Source organism: Balearica regulorum, chromosome 2 (assembly GCF_011004875.1).
Source record: "Balearica regulorum gibbericeps isolate bBalReg1 chromosome 2, bBalReg1.pri, whole genome shotgun sequence".
Taxonomy (NCBI): Eukaryota; Metazoa; Chordata; class Aves; order Gruiformes; family Gruidae; genus Balearica; species Balearica regulorum.
Genome location: NC_046185.1, coordinates 54,957,883 through 54,977,563, shown reverse-complemented (window position 1 = coordinate 54,977,563; position 19,681 = coordinate 54,957,883). Strand labels below are relative to the sequence as shown.

The window sequence follows — 19,681 nt, the reverse complement described above, 5'->3', positions numbered from 1 at the left end:
TTATCAACAGTGTTCTTGTTACAAATAAAGCACAACAGCTATGAGGGCTGCGATGGGGAAGTTAACTCCATCCCAGCCAGACCCAGTAGACCACTTCAAGTAGTGGAGCAGAATTTGATCACTCTTGGCTTCTTAACAAGCTTTGAAACCAAGATAACTTTAAACTTATGCTTAGCTTCTTATTTAAGGTTTTTATTGTTTTGATAGAATAGCTACTTCAAAATACCTGATCATCTGTTATTGGAATGGCAACAAAATAATTTGGAGTCTCTCGTGGACGTTTCTTAGACACTTCTTGCCCCAGGTCTTCCTTCTGGTCTTCCACCATCCCTTTGGGCCCTTCTTGGACATCAACTTGCTCCTGCCTCATCTCTGTAGCTCTTTGACCTTCCTTTTGTGGGGGCAAATCTGCTTTTAGCTGTTCCTGCTCTTGGCTCTGGTCCTGCAGCTGCTCCTCTGTGGCCATCCCATCCAGGTCTGCTTTGTCTCCAACTTGTATCTCCTGCAGATCCACTACTTCTGCTCTTTCCTTTTCTTGGCTCTGGTCCTGCTGGGGTTTTGTCACCTGTCCTTCTTGATTCTGCTTTTGGCTCAGAGCCCCCTGTGGCACCAGCTCCACCACAGCCAGTTCTCCCTCACCTTCAGATCTTGCTGTTGGTTCTCCCTCATTTTGTTTTGGAGTCAGCTGCTCTTCATTCCCTAACACTTCCTCACCTTGCTCCTGGAGGCATGTTACCTCTTCTGTGTCACAGCTCAACTGTAGCTTCACAGCGACCTTGATGCCAGCCATACCTTGTCCCCGCTCTTGTGGCTGTACCTGTACGGTTACTTGTGGGAGAGCTGGACCTCGGCCCTGCTGCTGTAACTGCACCTGCACGGTCACTGACAGGGCCTCCCATCTTGGGGTTGGCTTCTGAGGCTGCACCTGCACGGTCACCTCTGGGGACTCCCAACCCTGGCTCAGCTTCTGAGGTCGCACCTGCACAGTCACCTCTGGGGCCTCCCACCCCTGGTCTGTTTGTTGTGGTCCCATGTTTGGGGCCATGTGTCCTCCAGCTGTCTGCCTCTGCAGCTGCACACGAACATCATCCCCTCTCCGGGCCTGCTGATCGGGGGGCAGCAGCTGTGGTCCTGAGATATGGTCTCCTCCTTGCCCCAGCTGCACTGGCGAGCAGAGTTGCTGAGCTCCCTCTGGACTTTCATCCACCTGAACCATCTCTTGATGCCTACTCCTACACAACTCCCGTTTTATCACCTTCATCCTACGACACCAAAACTTTCTTCTCCCAAGCTGGGGATTTTCCAAGATCCTCCTCCTCTTTCTTCAAGGCTTGAAGTCATTTTTTAAAGGAACTGGAAAACAAAGAAAAAAGCCCAACAGCTATACAAAGAAAGAACTGCTTACAGTAGTTCACTCTGGGTTCAGCTCTGCAGTTTGACTCACTACAGGGAGCTCCAACTAGGTCAAATAGCTCTATCTAAAAACCTCTGGAGAGAGATTAAACCACTTATTCTAGAATGGTGTGTGATCTGGTAGTCACCATGTTGTGGTCCTGATTTCTGCCCTTGCCCTATTTAGGTCTCACATACTTTAAGGTACAAGTATACCATTTCATAGCATGCAGCAGTATAGGGACATAGGCCTTATCAAGGGACTGCAGGTACATTACAGTTACATGCAAAGATCCAGATTAAGAGAATAATCTGAGCCAAAGACTCAAAAGCTGATTGCATCCAGGATGAAGTTTGCCAATGAAGCTTTGGTCTCCTGTAACAGGAGTAATGTGTTCTCATCTAATTAGACCAGCACACATTACTTTTTTCCTCTCAAGTACACATTGCTGAGGGACTTTGTTCTACTTGTTTCAGAGGCAAACTCCACAGAAGCCCAGAGAACCAAGAACATTTCTTCACCAATCAGTGCAGCTCTTTGGATGCAGTAGATCCAACTGTATTGAACAGAAGTGCCACTTTTTAAGGAAGACATCTAAGCAAATAAATTCTACAGACCAAACAGGATTCATCTGTACAGGGAAAAAATGCTTCAACCTCAGATTATGACCTGCCTTAACTTCAAGTCCTTCCAAGTCATGGCAACTCTGAGTTTTTCCTCCTGAAGCTGTAAAAATGTAGGCAGATATATTTTTCATAAATCTGCTCTCCAAGACAACCAAAATGTTTGTTCAAAATTTGCAGGAAAACTTGATCTCTCCCCACCCCCACAAAGCCCACACCCATGAAGAAGTCAAAATTAAATAGACAAAGCCTAAAAAATTCATACACAATCTAAATATTTTAATATTGGGAAATCCAAGCCACAGGTAATACAGCTCTCTCCCTATATGAGAAAAAACCCAACTTATTTTTTCAGTGGGCTAAAGATGAGAAGCTTAAGAAACTCACCCTGCATTCATATGAATACTATTATACTTTCTTTCAAGAATCCAGATGTGGTGGTGTTGCTCCATAGAAAGGGCTAGTTTTAAAAAGGAGATTTGAATGCTTGCATATATTTCGTATGCAACTTCGCTAATAAAATATCTCCATTTCTTACACTCAATTACATTTTAAGAATTTTATTGACTGTATGTCAAATCCAATGCCTTAAAGAGAGACTAATAAAGATTTTTTTTTTTCCAAATGCAGGAGACCAGATGCTTATGGAAATAGATCTGACCTCTGGAGATGAAGCACTGTGGTCATAAACTAATTATAAAATCATCTATTACCCATGGTATTTGTGCCTGGGCTCCAACAGAAGATTTTCTCCTTCTGGAAGAGTGTTTAGTCAGGGATATGCTGAGTCCCTGATCAGCTAGAAGATCCTTAATGAAAGGCAGAATCTAGTGTAGTACTTCACCCTGAAACAGCATGGAACTTACTTTCAAATGTCTCTGACATCAGCTTTGACAAAAGGAAGCTCTGCCATTGCTGTCATATCTTCACTGTCCAAGTGAGGAACTGGAAGAAGAGAACAACATTCAAGTCTCCCAGAGAATCCCTTCCAACCATGTAACTGCTGTAGAACATGTACGTGTATTTTTAAAGTACTTATAATGGGATAGCAGCTCCTGAGACAATATTACACTCCTCAGCCTTCCTCACAGTCAAGCTACTTGAGAAAGCAAACCACTTTTTCTTTGTTCAGAAGTCATATAAGCCTCAAGGCTGTGCAAAGCCTTGGTAAGTACATATCACAATAATTCAGTCAGACTCAGAGAACTCAGCATCTAAATCCACTGTAAACAAGTATTTAGATGCATGCAGATCAATCAGAAATGATGTTTAATGTACTTAGAGTGACAGCAGGATTCATACCACTAAGACTTCATAAACCACACTGAAGTCTTTGTCTTATTAGCGACCTGCAACTGAGGCATAATGCAACAAAGCTTTAGACAAAGCTTTTCTCACAGCTTTTTTTCAGCCTAAGCATGTGTCAGAAAAATTGTTAAAACATGTAACAACTTGTTAAAACAGGTAACAAACTGACATGGTGGTGGACATTTGTTGGTGGTTTTTGTTGTTTTGGGGTGTGTGTCATCTCCCCCCCACCCCAAGCTAACACTTAGAAGCATGTAATCTCTCTTGCATTTGTGTCTGCACAGGAGCCTGCCGTGGGAATTTTGCACACAGTCATCAATGTAGCAAAGAGAAATGCAACAGCTCAGGCTGAGTATAGGAGGAGTGCATAGAAAGAAGCTTCACTGTCCTTTACAAGGTAAATCGACAATCTTTTTGGTTTTCAATACATAACATCAAAGTAGTTTTGTCAATATTACACAGTTCTTTCCCTACACTTTTTTGCTCTTAAACCAGTATTGCTTCATATGCACACATCTACCACAAAGTTTTTTGTTGACATCTCCACCACCTAAGAAGAATTAGAGCTACGACGGTTATCCAGCCATTCCTACACTATCTGTAAGTCCACAGAGTCCTTACAGCCATTGCATGACTGTCATCAAGTCAATCAAGGGCTCAGGATTTTTCTGCCTTAGTACAACCTGAACTCCTTGGAGGTTGATGAAGTGGTAGTAGCATCTTGGTCCTTCAAACACTTCAGCACCTGTGTACAATAAAAAGTGGCTGGAGATCCTGAGTGCTCGCAGCATCCCAGAGGGCTCCAAGCTTCCCCTAAACTCCCCTTCCCGCTGTTACTCTGAGTCCTGCCAAGCCATTGAGCCCAGGTGACAACACCAAATACTTGTCCACCTGAAACAAGCTCCAGTGCAAGGCAGGCAGCCAAGAGCCAAGTGCTGAATACTGCAGTCTATACAAATAAGAAAGTTTGCTGCCCCTGTAGCACTTAGAGTCCCAAAACATGCTTTTAAGAGGCCCCAAAAAAACCTGGAAGACCACCCAAGTGCAACCAAAACATTTAAACTATGAGGACAGCTCTTTCTTCAAAGAAGTTTTTATTCCATTTTCAGCCTTTTGACAGACAGAGCTTGTGCAGACACCTGCATCCCAACCAGCAGCTCTGAAACAGCAAATGCACGAGCTCCAAAGGCAAGCTCCCCCCACCCTCAGTCCCATGCCAAAGTCTGGAAACTGCTACTAACTGTGCCTAACTAGTGTCACCCTTGATCAAAAGAGTCCAAAAACATCCAGAAGGAGAGGCGACCTGTCCCATGCAGATGTAGGCAGCATTTAGCCAAAGACCTCAGTCTAACCGCTGCTGCTTCTCACCTCCTCGATCTTACAGAAATCAAATGCTCAATGTGGATGACAATACATAATCAAATTCTGTTGCTCTAAGCTTTAATCCTTCTAGTGAGAAACAACTTCCCTTTGTCCAACTGATTGCATTGCCAGTGTTGAACTACTATACCATACAGAAACCCTGGAAGCCAGGCAATGTTTGCTTCTACTCAGAAACACAGTTTTTGCCCTCCAGGGAAGCACCACAGAAAACTGCTGACTGGTAAACTGCCTCAATACCTCTGAAGGATGATGTTGAAATCTGCTACAGCCACCCTGCCTCATGCAAAACAGCCTCCCTGAGCAGAAAATAAGCCATGACAACAGCTTTTACACAGTTCTGCTTCATCAGGTAGGACAGAAACTCCTGAACTGTGTGACAGATAGTGACATGCATGTTTGCTGGCACTAGTCTGGAAAACCTAAAATAGAAGTCTCTTTATGGGCCTTGCTTTCTGCCCCAAGTCCTTCCCCTCGTTAATCACAGGAGAGCAGGATGCAGATGCAGCTCAGCAGGCTGAGGGGCAGAGTTTGCATCCCCAGTCCAGAGAGGCTGCTTAGACTGCTGAGGATAAAGGGAAGATTTGCCAAGGTCCTGGTCAAGCACATTCACTTCACCTGAATGGTTGCCTGGGGCCTCAGTACTCCCCCCCATTACTCTTCCCAGTAGAGCTATAAGTTTACTGAAATAATCCGATGTACATGAGGCAAAAGGCATTCGGAGGAATCAGACATGGGTGCAGCAGGAGAACCAGTCATTCTCTAAACAATACTGCCCTCTGGCAACGTACATCTAAAACATCCAACTTGTCCATCCATTCTAGAAGACTGTAGTTATACACATTACTCTCTTCAACCTCAAGATATTTGTGTGGTTAATCACCCCAGAAATAACTGCACGCGTTGCAGAGTGGACATCTCAGACAGATACCTGTATCATTTTCTTGTTAGGATGCCTTTTCAGCATTCAGCTCCCCCACTATTAAGTAGGAGAAGAGAAAGCAGCAGGTCAAGTAACTCTTGAAAGTTATAAATAAATAAATACTCTTCAAAAAAATAAATACTCTTCAAAACAATATTTCTGTATGAAGTTGCATCATCTTCTAAATCACCACAGTATGCCACAAAATCTGTTCATTTTATTCCCTATCAATTAAATCTAAATTAAGTTAGATCAGGAGAAAGCACACAGAACTTACTGGGCCCAAGTTTCTTCTTACTGGTTTATTGCACCTTCGTAAGTGTGAAATTTTGTTGCAGTTGACAGGAAATGGTAGCACAAAGGAACTGAGGAACCAAGTTTAAATGCAATAAACAAGTCATCTGTACAACGTGACTTTAGCTAAAGAACTTGTTTTACTGAGGCATATTTTACCCTGTCTCATCTTATCTTTTGCTAGTGGTTTAATACAGGGGGAGGAAGAAGGGTGAAGGTGAGAGGGAATACAGACCCACAATTAGATAACACAGAATAGAGATTGAGTGATCAAAACCATCAATGTTCCCAGGTCTGTATGTACAGGTTTGTTCACAGTCTAAACCCAGCCTGTTCAGAGTGAAGAAAATTCATCAGTTGCCTTCTTTGTGTGTAGCATTATCTGTTAATCAAGAGGCACTGAGGTTCAAGAGGTTCTTGACATTTTCATTTATTAGCTCTATTTTTCCAGTATAAAAGTGGCAAAATGAGGCAACTCACACCTCCCAAAAATGATACTGTATTTGATGTCTATTTTTGTCTGACTAGTAGCCCAATTAAAAAAAATGACTAGGGCATTCCAAGCTACTATTTAACAGAAGGCCACTAATTCCTTACCAAGACTGTAAATTTACAGGGTTTGTTCACCTGCAGAGGTGAAGACAAGGAAAAGTGGTGGAGGGTGAAAATAAGAGAAACAGGAGCTATGAACTGTACAATATCTATGTTTGGTGGAGAGAGAGTCAGATACACCCACCCTTCATAGAGGCAACATGTACTTTACAAAGATACTTTTTCCTTAGTGGCTCATTACAATTCAACACATTGTCAGACCACACTGAATGAATTGTTCCCAGAGTACAGATGAAAGATAAGAAAGGCTTGACTTGTATTTAATGATCTGCCATTAACATATCTGTATGTGGGTCGAGTTTCAGCATTTAGCATGCAGGATGCATGTAATAGTGAGGACAGTGTCTTAGAAAGGCCACCTCTATCTGGTAGAGAAGGAAAACCAACATAACTCCTCTGAAGTGGAATGCTGTTAGTAGCTTTTAAACAATGGTGTGTAGCTTGCTTTATTAGCCGTTGTTTAAAACACTATAATTAGAAAAATGTTAGATATGCAAGATAAACCATCCTCCCTCAAATACATGCTCCCCTGTGAATTATAGTGATTATACACTATGTCAAAGAGATTTTTGTAGAAGTTTCTTTATACTGACTAAAATTATACAATGACTGTGCCACATTCCCATTACAGTAAAAAGCACTACACCCATAAAACATGTCTTGGTCATTGCTTTTCTTTACTAAGATCTCTGAGCAGCCATTAAACAGCAATTATCTTTGATGCTGTACAGATCTTTTAGGTGTAACAGAGGCAGATATTCTCTACCTTCTCAACTGGTTTAAATTGTAGTCCCTGCTTCCCACTCCCCAGTGAGGCAAAACTCAGTTAAGGTGTAATTCATTTAGCCATGGTAGTCTGCATTTCAAAGTGCATCTTTATACTCCCTAGAATGAAACAAGAGTGTTACCCAAGATAAACTTAAGATAATTTGCATAAGATAATCAGTTAGCACACTCGAGATTAGTTTGATTTTTGATAGGCATATCATTTATGCAAGCAAACATCATCCTTTAAAAAGGTAAGACTCAACCAATTCTGATACATGAGAAACTAAAATACCAGGACTGAAGTAATAATTAAGAAGGATGAGGTTACACACAATCAGCTGCTCAGCCTTGTGCCTTGCAGGGATGTCCTGACTTTATTACTCATTCACAAAGGCAGCACCTAAGCCCTCACTAAACAGACAGGTGGGAAGGCTAAACCCAAGACTGATTTGGGAAAACCCCATTCTGGTAGGCAAAGTTTCCTCCTCACTCAGGCAGGAGCTTCAAGTCTGGCCCTCCACACCTGGACACACCCCAGCTGCCACCAGCTCAGCCAGACCTGGCACTCCCATCACCCTTTGGCATCAGAACCTCTGAAGCACCCATGAACCAAGCCAGCTCTACACAGGATGGATACCTCCTCCCCAAGTGCTTCTGTCTTTATTTCAAAGCACTTTTTGTGTGCAAAGACAGGGCTTAACACTGTCAGCTTTACACCAAAGCCTACACCTGTGGATTTGAAACAGCACAGTCCAGCTGCTGCCTCCCTACTCTATCACAATTTCTTGTTGTACTTTCACAGATTCCATTTTCATTAATATTTCACAAGTCAGAATACTTCAAGTGTCTGCTTTCCAGCTATCAATTAAGGAAATATTCTTTAATCAGAAATACAGTGCATTACACCACCTCAGCCTCTGCTTATGATGGTCTCCAGTAATATCCAGCCACAGTGATTGTCTGCAATCTAAAAGATTTACTCAATAAACTAATGACTCTTGTTATGTACCTCATACCCACTTGGAAAAGCAAATTAGATTATTTCCTCCTCTAAAAAATGATTCTCTAAGTACACAAGAATATCTGGAAGTCTCGATCTTAAATGACTGAGTACCCAACCTTGGAGAGAAAGAATACCGTATCTGAACAGTTAAGCCTTTACTACAAGTTTTAATTTATGCATATTTCCAAACCCTTCATGAGCATCCAAACCACTTACTGTCAGGTCCTTAGTTCACATCTGCCTGAAGCCTTGCTAATCAGCCAATTACACAAACACTATGCAAGCAAGAAGCATGAAAGGACTCAAGCTAACACATTCTTTCAGCTAGAAATGTACATGGCAGGACACAGTACAGCCAGGGCATCTGTCAGCCGTGCAGCAAGCACTGCAGGAGAACATCTGACCACCACGCAGCAGTCAGCCCCCCCTTCAGCCACAGCAGTCTGGGATGCCAGCCGGGCTGGAGGCAGGCACCGAGCTGCTGAAGGCCAGCATGCTCCTCTCCAGAGGAGTGTACCTGAGGGACCACAGAAAGCATCTCAAGCCCATAAAAAAAATCATCTCATCTTATTTCTTTTTACTTGCATGGGGACTGGAGATTACTTTAGGGAAACAAAACTGCACCTATTTTACAAGTATCCTCAAAAAAAAAATCTGTTTTTATTTAAAGAATAAGAAATTTTAATCTTCAGTTCAGTTGCTAGACTTCTAATTGCCCAACAAACATAAATGTCACTGTTTTTGAAACTGTACATTATACATAATAAGGTCTGGTTTGTACCTATTGTATAACCAGGAACAAATATTAGCTGGAAATGTATTTTAGTTATGCAGAATTCAAGTTATGTGAGAAAATTACACTTTTGGTATTTAAACAAGAGTTTTAAGTCAGTAGCTTAAATATTTCTTTGCAAAGCAACTCCTGTTAACTATCTTTTGCTTCTTTATTGAAGAATTTGAAACAGCATTTTCCATTCTTCAGTTGGAGCAATGTAACACTATGTACCTGACCACAAACCTGAATATTTTTCAATAATGTTTAAAAATCCGCATTATACAGACCTCCTTCAGAATTTTTTTAGGCATGTTTAATAAAAATGATCTTGTGTATTGATGTACGTAAACAGAATGAACCATTGAGTCACAACTGGGATGATTTTTCTGCCATGTGAACAAATGCTTCTGCAGAGTCACACTCCTATTGCGGTTCACCCTGCACTGAGGGCCTGCAGACCTATTCAGATATAAAAGGTAATGTTGGGTTTTTTCCCTAGCCTCCCTACCTGTATGCTCAAAGGAGAGCTCAGCAAAATCAATGTATATGTATGGTCCAAGAAAATGCTTCTTTTTCAATAAGTAGCTCACATTATGCATGCCTTCTGTTAGAGGAACACAGATCTTTCTTCCAGAGAAGATATAAAAGCATCTGAGCAGGGGGATGGAAACTGTGACGTAAGAGGCAGCCAGTGGAAAAACATATGGAGGCAGAGAAATAAGAAAGATATCAGCAATTGGCAAATCTCCTCTTACATTTCACATTCATATGCTTGCCACATTTAGACACAAAGACTGTATCTAACACTCCAGCACCAGAAGAGGGCTTTTTTTTATTCTCCACAGAACCACATGCTATTATAGACATAGCCCTGTACAGCACAATTATCCTGCTCTGCTAATCTGCATTTTGTATTAAAGCCAGAAATAGTGACAACACTGGACTGTAGTGAAATTACACAACACATACCTATTATGCAGGTATGAACTATCAGCTACTGTTCCATTTGTACATTGCCTTTGTGTCTTGTGAACATATAGCAGGGGGGAATTGAACAGAGCCAATAGCATTTGTGCTTCATGACTGTTACCAAGAGAGTAATTTTCTTCTCAAATTGAAGAACAGTTACTGGGTATAAATAAAACGGAGTTACCCCTGAAGCTCCTTTCTCTATTCATTCTATCAAGGTGATGCAAATTAAGTTTTCTGTTTCCCCTGTGCTTTTTTCTGGGTTTTGTTTGTTTGGGTGGGGTGGGGGGGGGGGGGAAGGGCACAGAGGGGGGAATTTGGGGGGTTTGGGTGTGGTTTGGTTGTTTTTTCCTTTGGAACATATTTTTCACCTGCATTACTGCAATATGACCAATGGAAAGAGTCAAGAACTACTGCCTCTTATGCCAGGAGTGCATACTGTAACATGCTTCTGCCAAACTCTCCTTGCAGTGCTTATGCCCCTTTGTTTGGAGAACAAAAAAGAAGCCATTTGCTTCAATGACAACAAAAGACCTAAGAGCAACCTACTCCCAGTTACCACCACGAAAGCTGTTACTTAGACTACAAGTCTAGAAAACCTAAAACCTCTGTAATGATTTTCTTTTTTCTGGTTTCTCTGTCAGCAGGATGTGTTGGGAGGGAATGATGCTTCAGTGTATACAGGGAAGTATCTACCCAGAGCACCTGCACCAGCTTTCTTGGCATGGGTTAAAAAAGGAGCTTGTGGCAGGACAGGGGGAGAAGGTTACCTCTGACTGCCTCCTAGCAAGCTGCTACAAGGAAATTAAAGTTTGCTGCACAAATTTAATCTGGTACTACACAGTGTTTTACTAAACCACGCAATATACCCATAGTTACAAGTTACAGGATGACACAGCTAAATTACAGGCATGATTTTGGACAAAGCTCAGTTCTGTATTTAGTTATCCAACTTGGTGACCTTCAGAAGCAGCAGATCACATTAAATGCAGGGCTTTTCTCCTTTCCATCCCCCTATTTATTTTAAGTAAGCATCACACTGGGACCTCCCAGGTAACATATCTTTGACAATGAATTCCCAGATGTGCTAGCTCAAAACTGACCTCTCACTGAAGCCTATTAACCCTATTACCTAAACTTGTGTGTAATTATCAACCATAATGCGTTGAGACCCTTCTGCTGCTACAGTTATAAACACAGACACTACTTCTTAAGCATCCATTAGGAAATCATTAAGGCAGAGGCCAACACTTGAATAAAACAGGAACAAATTAACTGCTTTGATATATTTTTGTGATCCTTATTGAGTCTTCAAAGAAAAGGCAATCCTGAAAGATAAGATAACTTTTCCATGAATGAAATCTAAATTTGCTAGCATCCTCTTGGGGAGGAATAACAGCTCTGGGTATATATTATGCAAGCAAGTCTTACATGCTGTGGCTTGTGCAGCATGTCAGAATTATTGTAGGTACTTACTATCCTCATACTCAAACAAAATTAACTGGCACAAACATCTTGGAAATATTTTTTATTTACTACAGCCAAAGTTCTTTTGTGCACTTGAAGGCGTGTCAGCCACAGAAAAGGAGGCTTTTTTGTGGGCCAGCCATCTCCACCTCAAATGCCACGCTGCATACCTGCATTCCAACACACAAGGATGGCAGGAGCAGAAAAGGAAATTTACAGGACTTGCTAGATGAGATACTCTAGGGAACAAAGAAATGGGAACTTTTGAAATAGCAATCTTGTTTCTAGAGAAGTTCTAACAAGGCTATTACTTAGAAGCGTCCACAGGAAAAGAAAATATTTCCTAATGCTACAAGATAAGCAATTGTTATATATTTGTGGAATACACATTCAGCATGTGTATAGACTCATGTTTCCTTTAGAAACTGCTTTGAGTTTTGCTAAGTCACTGAAAAGAGAAACAATACTATACTCTTAATTGGCTGTTCAAATGAACTATAAAAAAAGTTATTCACAGGAGTTATTTTGTCTTTATTATGGATTTTTAGGAAGCAGTAATTCACCTTTCTATATGAAGGAGACACAAGAGACTACATAAAGCTATAAACACTATTAATTGCAGAGAAAGGCACAGTATCATTAAGAATTATGGAAACTGTCCCATCTCCTTTATTCCTTTTGCTTCTGACAATCAAGTTTAAGAGAAAGAGTAATTGAACCTTTCTATCAAAATCCTGGTGTGGATTAAATTCTTGCCAAGAATGAACTAGCATTGATTACTTATAAGGACTAGCAGTTTGAGAGTCACTTTAGAGACATGGAATAAACCCAGAACCTCGGAAGTTGCACCCTGAATGAGCAAGCAGCTGCATCACCAACATGAAGGAGACAAAAGCATATGATCAGTAGCTTCAGAAGCAATTCATATAGATCAAGAAGACATCACCTGTAGTTGATCTATTTAAATTCATGAGATCATATTTGGAAACATGGAAGACAGCTGCAGGAATATAAATCTCTTTGAAATAAGTCTTATAGAAAATTTATCTTTTGACAGTCTGCTCAACATCTCAAGGCACTCTGACACCATTATGCACAATATCAATATGAGAAATAAAGAACACCACAAAACTAACAATTAATAAAGGAGCCCTGAAAAAAATGCTCTGGGTTGGGAGATGACTGTTTTTCAGAATTAAAAATATGGCAACAAGAGTTTTAAGTTACAGCTTGTATACATATATACACACACAGCATGTGTGTGTATGTATACACATTTATTTAACCTAAGCATGCATTTTACTTGTACAAACAGTTGATATATATCAACATTAGAGTATAAATCAGTTCACTCATCCCTTAACCGTGGAAACTCTTTACACACTGCATATCCATATGTTCCTTTCAGCAATAAAAGGATCCCAAAAGAAAGGAAAGCCTATCTAACAGAGACCAGCAAGCACTTATCCCTGTTAGCAGTCTGCAGAGGACCCATCAATCCACTTTACAGATCAGAGCAAGCAACTTAAGGAAGCATTTCCCCCCTCCCAATATCCCCCTTTTGGCTTCCCAGATTAAGACATCTCCCAAGGCCATGCTCTTATTAAAGCAGTTAGATAGCCTAAGGAAAGTCACAGCAGACTTACTGCATAACCAAGTGGAAAAGAGGCAAATTGGATTTAAAATATTCTATAGGTAAAAAGGGACAGCAGCCATGGACAGGCTCTTGGGGCAGCAAGAGAAAACAGTCAGCCAGAGGTCAGGAAGGGACAATCTCCCCTTCTCCTTACATCTTACCCAAGCAGCACTCCCCAGTCCCTCAGCAATGTTGTAAAGCCACAGGACATCTCTCCAGAGGTGATGAAATGCTCTCAGCTACAGACTACCCTCCCTCAGGCATGCTACAAGTACTCTCAGGGCCAGGTAGACCTGCATTACCAGTGCTCATCTGCACTTCTTGGGCAAACAGAACAGGAGATTTACACTTACTGTTCCGGTAAACACCAAGTTCATCTTGAAGTTAGTCTCAAAATCATGTGCCAAACCCAAAGGACAACCTTAAGGCTGACAGACACTTTACTGTCCTGGTTTGGGTTTTTTTTTTTGAAAAGCATCATGACAGCAAATGCCAAAGCATAAACAAAAATTACACATGCACGAGTTACAAATAAGTGGGACACTTTTGTCATTAACTATTCCCAGCAGCAGTAGCTTGTTAGGCCTATAGTTAGTTGGTAACAACCTTAGATTCAGGTTATTATTCAAGCTGCATGTCTTTGAAGAGCTATTAAAGGCAACAACAGAATAGCCCAGCATACTAAATAGCTAGATTTTAGAGGGTCAGGTTTCTACAAACATATATTAACCAGTAACTTGGTGTTCAAGGCCAATTTGCTCTAAGGACAGACATTAATTAAATTAAAAAAAATCAAATAAAAAGAAAAAGAAAATTTGTAATGATCACCTCTTCCCCCTTCCTTTAAAGAAGGGGATACAGATTCAGTTCAAATAGATTTCAGTTTTGCTCCTCTTGAGTTCTTTAATCACTTTAGCATCACAAGTAGACACAACCAAAAAAGTTAAGAACAGAGATTTAAAATAGAAAAGATATAAACAATTTATAATCTAGATTCATAGCAGACCACTACCTCCTGCTATATAAGCCAGTACTAATGGACAGCACTACAATACATTTTATACCTCCAGGAACACATTTCAAAGGGAGATTCCCTTAGAAGTAAAAATAGGATCATAAAGTACAATACCAAACCATAATAAAAAGCCACAATACAAACATGCTGAGCAATTAGGTTTTCTGCATGTAACAGTTGCATTTTAACCTCACTAATATCAAATTAGCTCAGACCACACCATTTTGCCTCCTCTCTCCCAACCCACAAAGTCTTATTATCCTTAACCATTTTTCAAACACGTTAGCAGGAACCATAACTTCAATTTCCCTCTGCACAGTATGCTTCCATAACCAGCTACAGCTCTTTAAAGAGCAAGACTATAACCAGGAAAACAGTTATGAAGTAATATTTAACTAGCTGCTTATTTACCTACCTGTCAATAGGAATACTAACAACAATTCCAATGTAATAGGAACCCCTTAAATGTAACACTTCAGTCAACAACACCTACTAGGCTACACAGACTTCAAACTAAAATTTACACTACCCATAGGCAGAACCAAGTAGTTGGGACAGGGTTTTATACCAAATCCAATTCACATGACTGACCCTGTCTCATGAATGACCTACCTGCACCTGTGGTGAATAAAGTCGTCATTCAGGATTTAAAAAAAATAAGTTGAACTACTACAAGTTACTGCTTATCTGATAGATTGGGAAGGCAGCAGGACAAACATTGATACAGCTGAAACACCAAATATTTCCTCAAAAAATTTACTGCTTCAGCCTGTTTTCTTATATAGAACACCTGAGGTTCTTGGACACTCTCAGGTAAGTGTTAATGAATAAAAGCCTAGGGCTGGTTGTGCTATACTTGTATAAAAGCTTCACCTTCAGTATGTTCCCTTTTTTTTCTTTTGCCTTATGCATGCTTTGGAATTTGTTGAGAAGACACTCTTGATAGCATTTGGAGATTAAGTCAATTTAAGAAGGTGTGTGATAAAGCTTTGTAGAGAAAGAGGGTTCTTTAAAATGTTGCTTCTAAAGGGAGGGATCCAGCTGATTTGAGTTGAGGCTTTTACAGCATTTTGAAATTAATAAATTGACTAGTATTAAGTATGTGCCCCTAAGTGAGCAATGTTATTAGGCAGAACTCTTATAAAAGTAGACTGACCTTTGAGAAGGCAAAGAAGCTAAAGCAGTAAATAATGACATTGCACAACTTGCTGGTACTACTAAATGTTGTTTTCTCTAATCATGTTTCAAAGGAAGAATGCAGATTATGTTGTAGGAACTACCAAATCTTGTACTATAATCCCTGATGATAAGTCTCTCCCTAGGATATTGGGGCCTCTGTATTTTTTTAATCATTAAAAAAATAGGTAGCATTGCATTAGGTCCTAGCAACTAATGCCATCTTTATATGGTGCTGACAAGTATTTTATGAAAAGCATTTCATTCAAGCTTTGTTATGGGTCAAATGAAAGATGGATTGGCCAGTAAAACAGGAAAATCCTGAAATCTTCTTACACAATATATCCAGAAACCCAGGCTATTTTCTTTTCCTAAGTACAGTTATTGAAGGAATTTATCTGTAGTAGTGGGCCCAGCTGATGTATGGAGGCCAGAGCTGGGTTGCTTTCTCTTTGCCCTGACTCCTTAGCCAGCTTTCCCTCTGCTTGCAATATTGATGCAAAGGATGGCTCCTGTGGAGGAGCCTGCACCGCCCTCCCTTGACATCCTGCTCCTTGCCAGAGACAAGGGGTAATGACTGGATGAAAGTACCAAAAGCATCCGATGACCTGTGTAGCATTCAGCACAGGGACTGGTGGTATAAACCCCACGTGGTGAAGTAAATCTTGTGGGAGAAGTTCCTCGTGGGAGGGAACACCGGGCCCTCATTGCTGGACCTGAGATAAAGCCAGCTGTGCTACTGCCGTTTGGACTGTGATTGGCATGTCCCTATATCTACCAGTGATCTAGGCCAAACAGGGTGTCCTCCCCTGGTTCCCTGCTGGGGCAGCGCATAGGACCCTGACCTCCCTGGGGCCATATGCGGGCTGCAGCTGTAAGGGCTCATTGTGCAAGTGAGACGCACTGTGTGTTAGGCTGTGAGTGCTATCAGCAGTCCTTCAAGGAGATGTTTAGTATTATTGCTTTGTGAAGTTTGATAGTTATTGTTTTACTAATTTTCTAGATAAAATCAGTATTTGAACCAAGCAAGGGTTCATCTATGTCCCTAGTGCAGTCAGGGCCCTGCTAATTGGTCTCCTGTTGGAGCACGCTAATGAAATTTGGTGCCTGCTGCGTGGGCAGAAGGCACTCGTGGCTCTGCGAGGCGTGAAGGGACAGCCTGGTGGGCAGTGAGAGGCTGTCCTGTGACAAGTTTCTGTCTCTGAAATAGTTCACAGTTTTCAAATGCTCCCAAGAAAGGAAAAATGTCTTTAAAAGGCTTGTATTGATTTTTATTTTTCTTTTTTCTTCTTTTGTCCTATGACACAAACATATTCCTAAATTTGGACTAGATAGGCAAAAAATATTTTTATGGTTATCTAAATGGGTTACTCCAGAATTTTATCTCTCACTGAAGACTCATCCTTTCCCCGTTGTGAATGTTGTCACTTGAACAGCTGACTCAATTACATTTTCAGAAAGGTAGTTTTTTTTTTTTAAAAAAGCAACAATGTTGGAATAAAGTGCTTCTACTCCTGTGTGGTTTAGGTTTGAATTAACTATGTAGGGTGTCCTCCAGAAGCCTATAATGATTAGCTGTTTTGTTGTGCTGCCTTTTGAAAATATTAACAGAGCAATCTTTGCCTGGAGAGAGTGTTTTCAGAGGAATCCCTTGCTTTTGTGTGGAAATTGCATGCCCTTTGCAGACTTGATACCTTTCTCTACCGTTTACAGATACTGTGGTGAACATTTAATCTCAGGGATATTAACCTTTCTAAACTCTGAAATGTAAAAATCTTCTATTTACAGGCTGGTCTCTCATCAAAGGAAATCTTCAGGTTTTTGCATATCTGGTGCCTGAGCTGCCACTTTTCTGTCCAAATCAGCCTCTGATGGCCCCTGGCTAGGAGGAGATCAGCACTTCTGCCTAGGTGAGCTCCAACTACTCATCTTGGCCCTCAGGTCGGGTGCGCAGAAACAACTAATGGCAGATGGGCAGTTAGCTGTGTGGAGCTACAGTAAGGAGTGAATGTCGCAAACATCCATCTTAACACAAGCAAGGGCAAAGAAGCTGAGCCTGTGGAGACAAGATGGCCGCCGCAGGAGCAGACAGGGACCTAATCGTCTCCTGTGGGGGGGGGGGGGGGGGATTTTGGGACCCCCAGGACCCCCACAACCCACCGGCTCATTTCTAGAACATTCCTGAGTACGTACTGCTCCTGCTCAGTGGTGACAAACCCCTGCCCATGGGGCAGGCACATTGGGTTATAAAAAGGAGAAGCATAAGCTTTTGGTGTGTGCTCGCCACCTGAGGATTACAACTACTAGCAGAAAACACCACTGGATCCAAGGGTGGTGCTATCTTTTTTTTTCTTATTCTTCCTCTCTCTCTTCATCTTCGCTACTCTCTTTGTCTCTAACTTTGTTTTCTGCACAATAAGGTAATATTGTTACAAGTTTTGCTAAGCTGTTATCTTTCGTGGTTCTGCTGAGTTTTAAGTTTTGTTATAACTTTTACCAAGCCGTTATCTCATGTAGCTCCACTGAGTTTTAAGTAAAGTTGTGATTTGTTTGAACTTCTCAAGTAATTGTTGTTACTCCTGACTACCGTGCAGAGACTTAAAAAGTTAACCTCACCCTCACCACCAAGTGGGACGGGGCAAGCTGCAACGCACCAGTCTCTCTTTTTGCTACGTCTCGGAGGTAGGCTTGATTGCTTCTCTATTAGCAGACACAGGGAAGGATGTGCTTGGTGGTCTATGCTTAGGGATTTCTGTGTGTCAAGCATGCATGTTTGGGCATGAGCCTGGACTTAGACCTGCACCAGATACACAATATGAACTAGCTTTTGCCTTATGGAGACATGATGGAGGGATGCTGATGTTGATGCTGAATCTCTTCCATATTTTCCCACTAAATGCTTGTGCAGCATGTGTAAAAGTGCAATCAAATCAGATGTCTCCTACCCGTAGCTGGTTTTGATTTAAGCAGCTGTGCAAGGAATGAAAGAATCTTTTCAATTTTCTAGCTTCTGAAAGTAGCAAGGGCCTACATAATAAAATACACTGGGGATATATACAATGCTGATGTGATTGCCAAGAAAGAGTTAGGAAAATTTTTTTTCTAGCCCTCATTCCTTCACTCAAAAGCATATTCATTTCTTAATTACAGTCTTGTGAGATTATCCTTTAACAAACAGCTGGTTTGAAACTGCCAGCCAGTAGTACCTGGTATCTTTGCCTTTCTACTGTAAGTCCATGCTTACAGTACTCTTAATAGCATATTCTCTTGGGGCATATTTCTCTGCTCTGGCTAACAAGAGGGACACCTTCATGGCTCTATGTGCAGACCAGCTAGCCGCCACCAGCCGCAACAGAGAACAGCGAATGTGTAAGGCTAAAGAGACAAACAGGTGAAATATCTAGGAACTATTATATGAATTTTTTAATCTTTTTTTAAAGGACCCTTGAAGTCTGCCATCCAGGTACAAATAGCAAAAAAATCACATAGGAGACCTAACAGTTAATTTTTCTTTAATGGTCTGTCTCTGGGGATATCATTCTGTGATTTTCTCCAGTTCCTGAAAAATAATTTGGCTGCCTGTGCAAGCTTGATTTGAGTGTGATTCCACAGCTGCAGAAGCCCATTGATATGTGGTGGTGAGCAAATCACCACATTTTTTTCAGGGCTCAGCTGTTTAAAATATACTGAATGCAAAATCACTGGTAAGTTACAATGTGTTTAAATTACTCTAATTAAAGCTTCTGTAGTATGGCACAGTTCATGATATTTCATTGCAAATTATAGCTCATGTACCTACCATGGCAAGCAGGCGTTATCCCTTATCTCTTTATTCAAAAACTAGAAAGAATGGGAAGAAACAAACTTTTCAAGCTAAATTGCATACTAACTAGCTGAAGTCTTTTCACAAATTTTTTAGCACCTCTACAATGAGACAAACAGTTAAATTATGGGTCTGAAGAGCTTCATCTGATGGTGGGAGAAAAAGAAATCCCTCCTTAGGAAGGCTGTGGTCTGTTTCTATTTTTAACATGGTTGGCTATACCATAACAAAAGGGTGCACTTAATATTGTTCATCAAGCTGTGCAGATTGCAAGTTTTCCTGCTGCAGACAGGAGCAAGTCAAACTCATTAATGGCAAGTAGACGTTAAACTAGTGGGGGTGGATGTTTGGGAAGGGTTGGTTTGGGGATTTTGTATTAAGATGAAGACCAGCAGGGAGAATCTTAGAAAATGTTTTCTTGGCTTCACTGAAGATAGATGTTATAGTGTTTCTGGAGTGCCATTTTCATGTTTCCTGCTAAAACTAGAGTTGTTTTTCCTGTCTCAGCATGGCCAAA

General features: G+C 41.0%; 1 protein-coding gene across 1 annotated transcript; it reads right to left on the bottom strand.

The window, feature by feature from the left end:
* Positions 1–217: 217 nt before the first annotated feature.
* On the bottom strand, positions 218–2,963 carry LOC142600266 (uncharacterized). The gene is made up of 2 exons (XM_075743003.1): positions 2,883–2,963; positions 218–1,353 (listed from the first exon to the last, which is right to left on the bottom strand). Exon 2 carries the CDS (start codon positions 1,259–1,261, stop codon positions 218–220), a length of 1,044 nt encoding a protein of 347 aa, XP_075599118.1. The 5' UTR covers positions 1,262–1,353; positions 2,883–2,963.
* Positions 2,964–19,681: the final 16,718 nt, after the last annotated feature.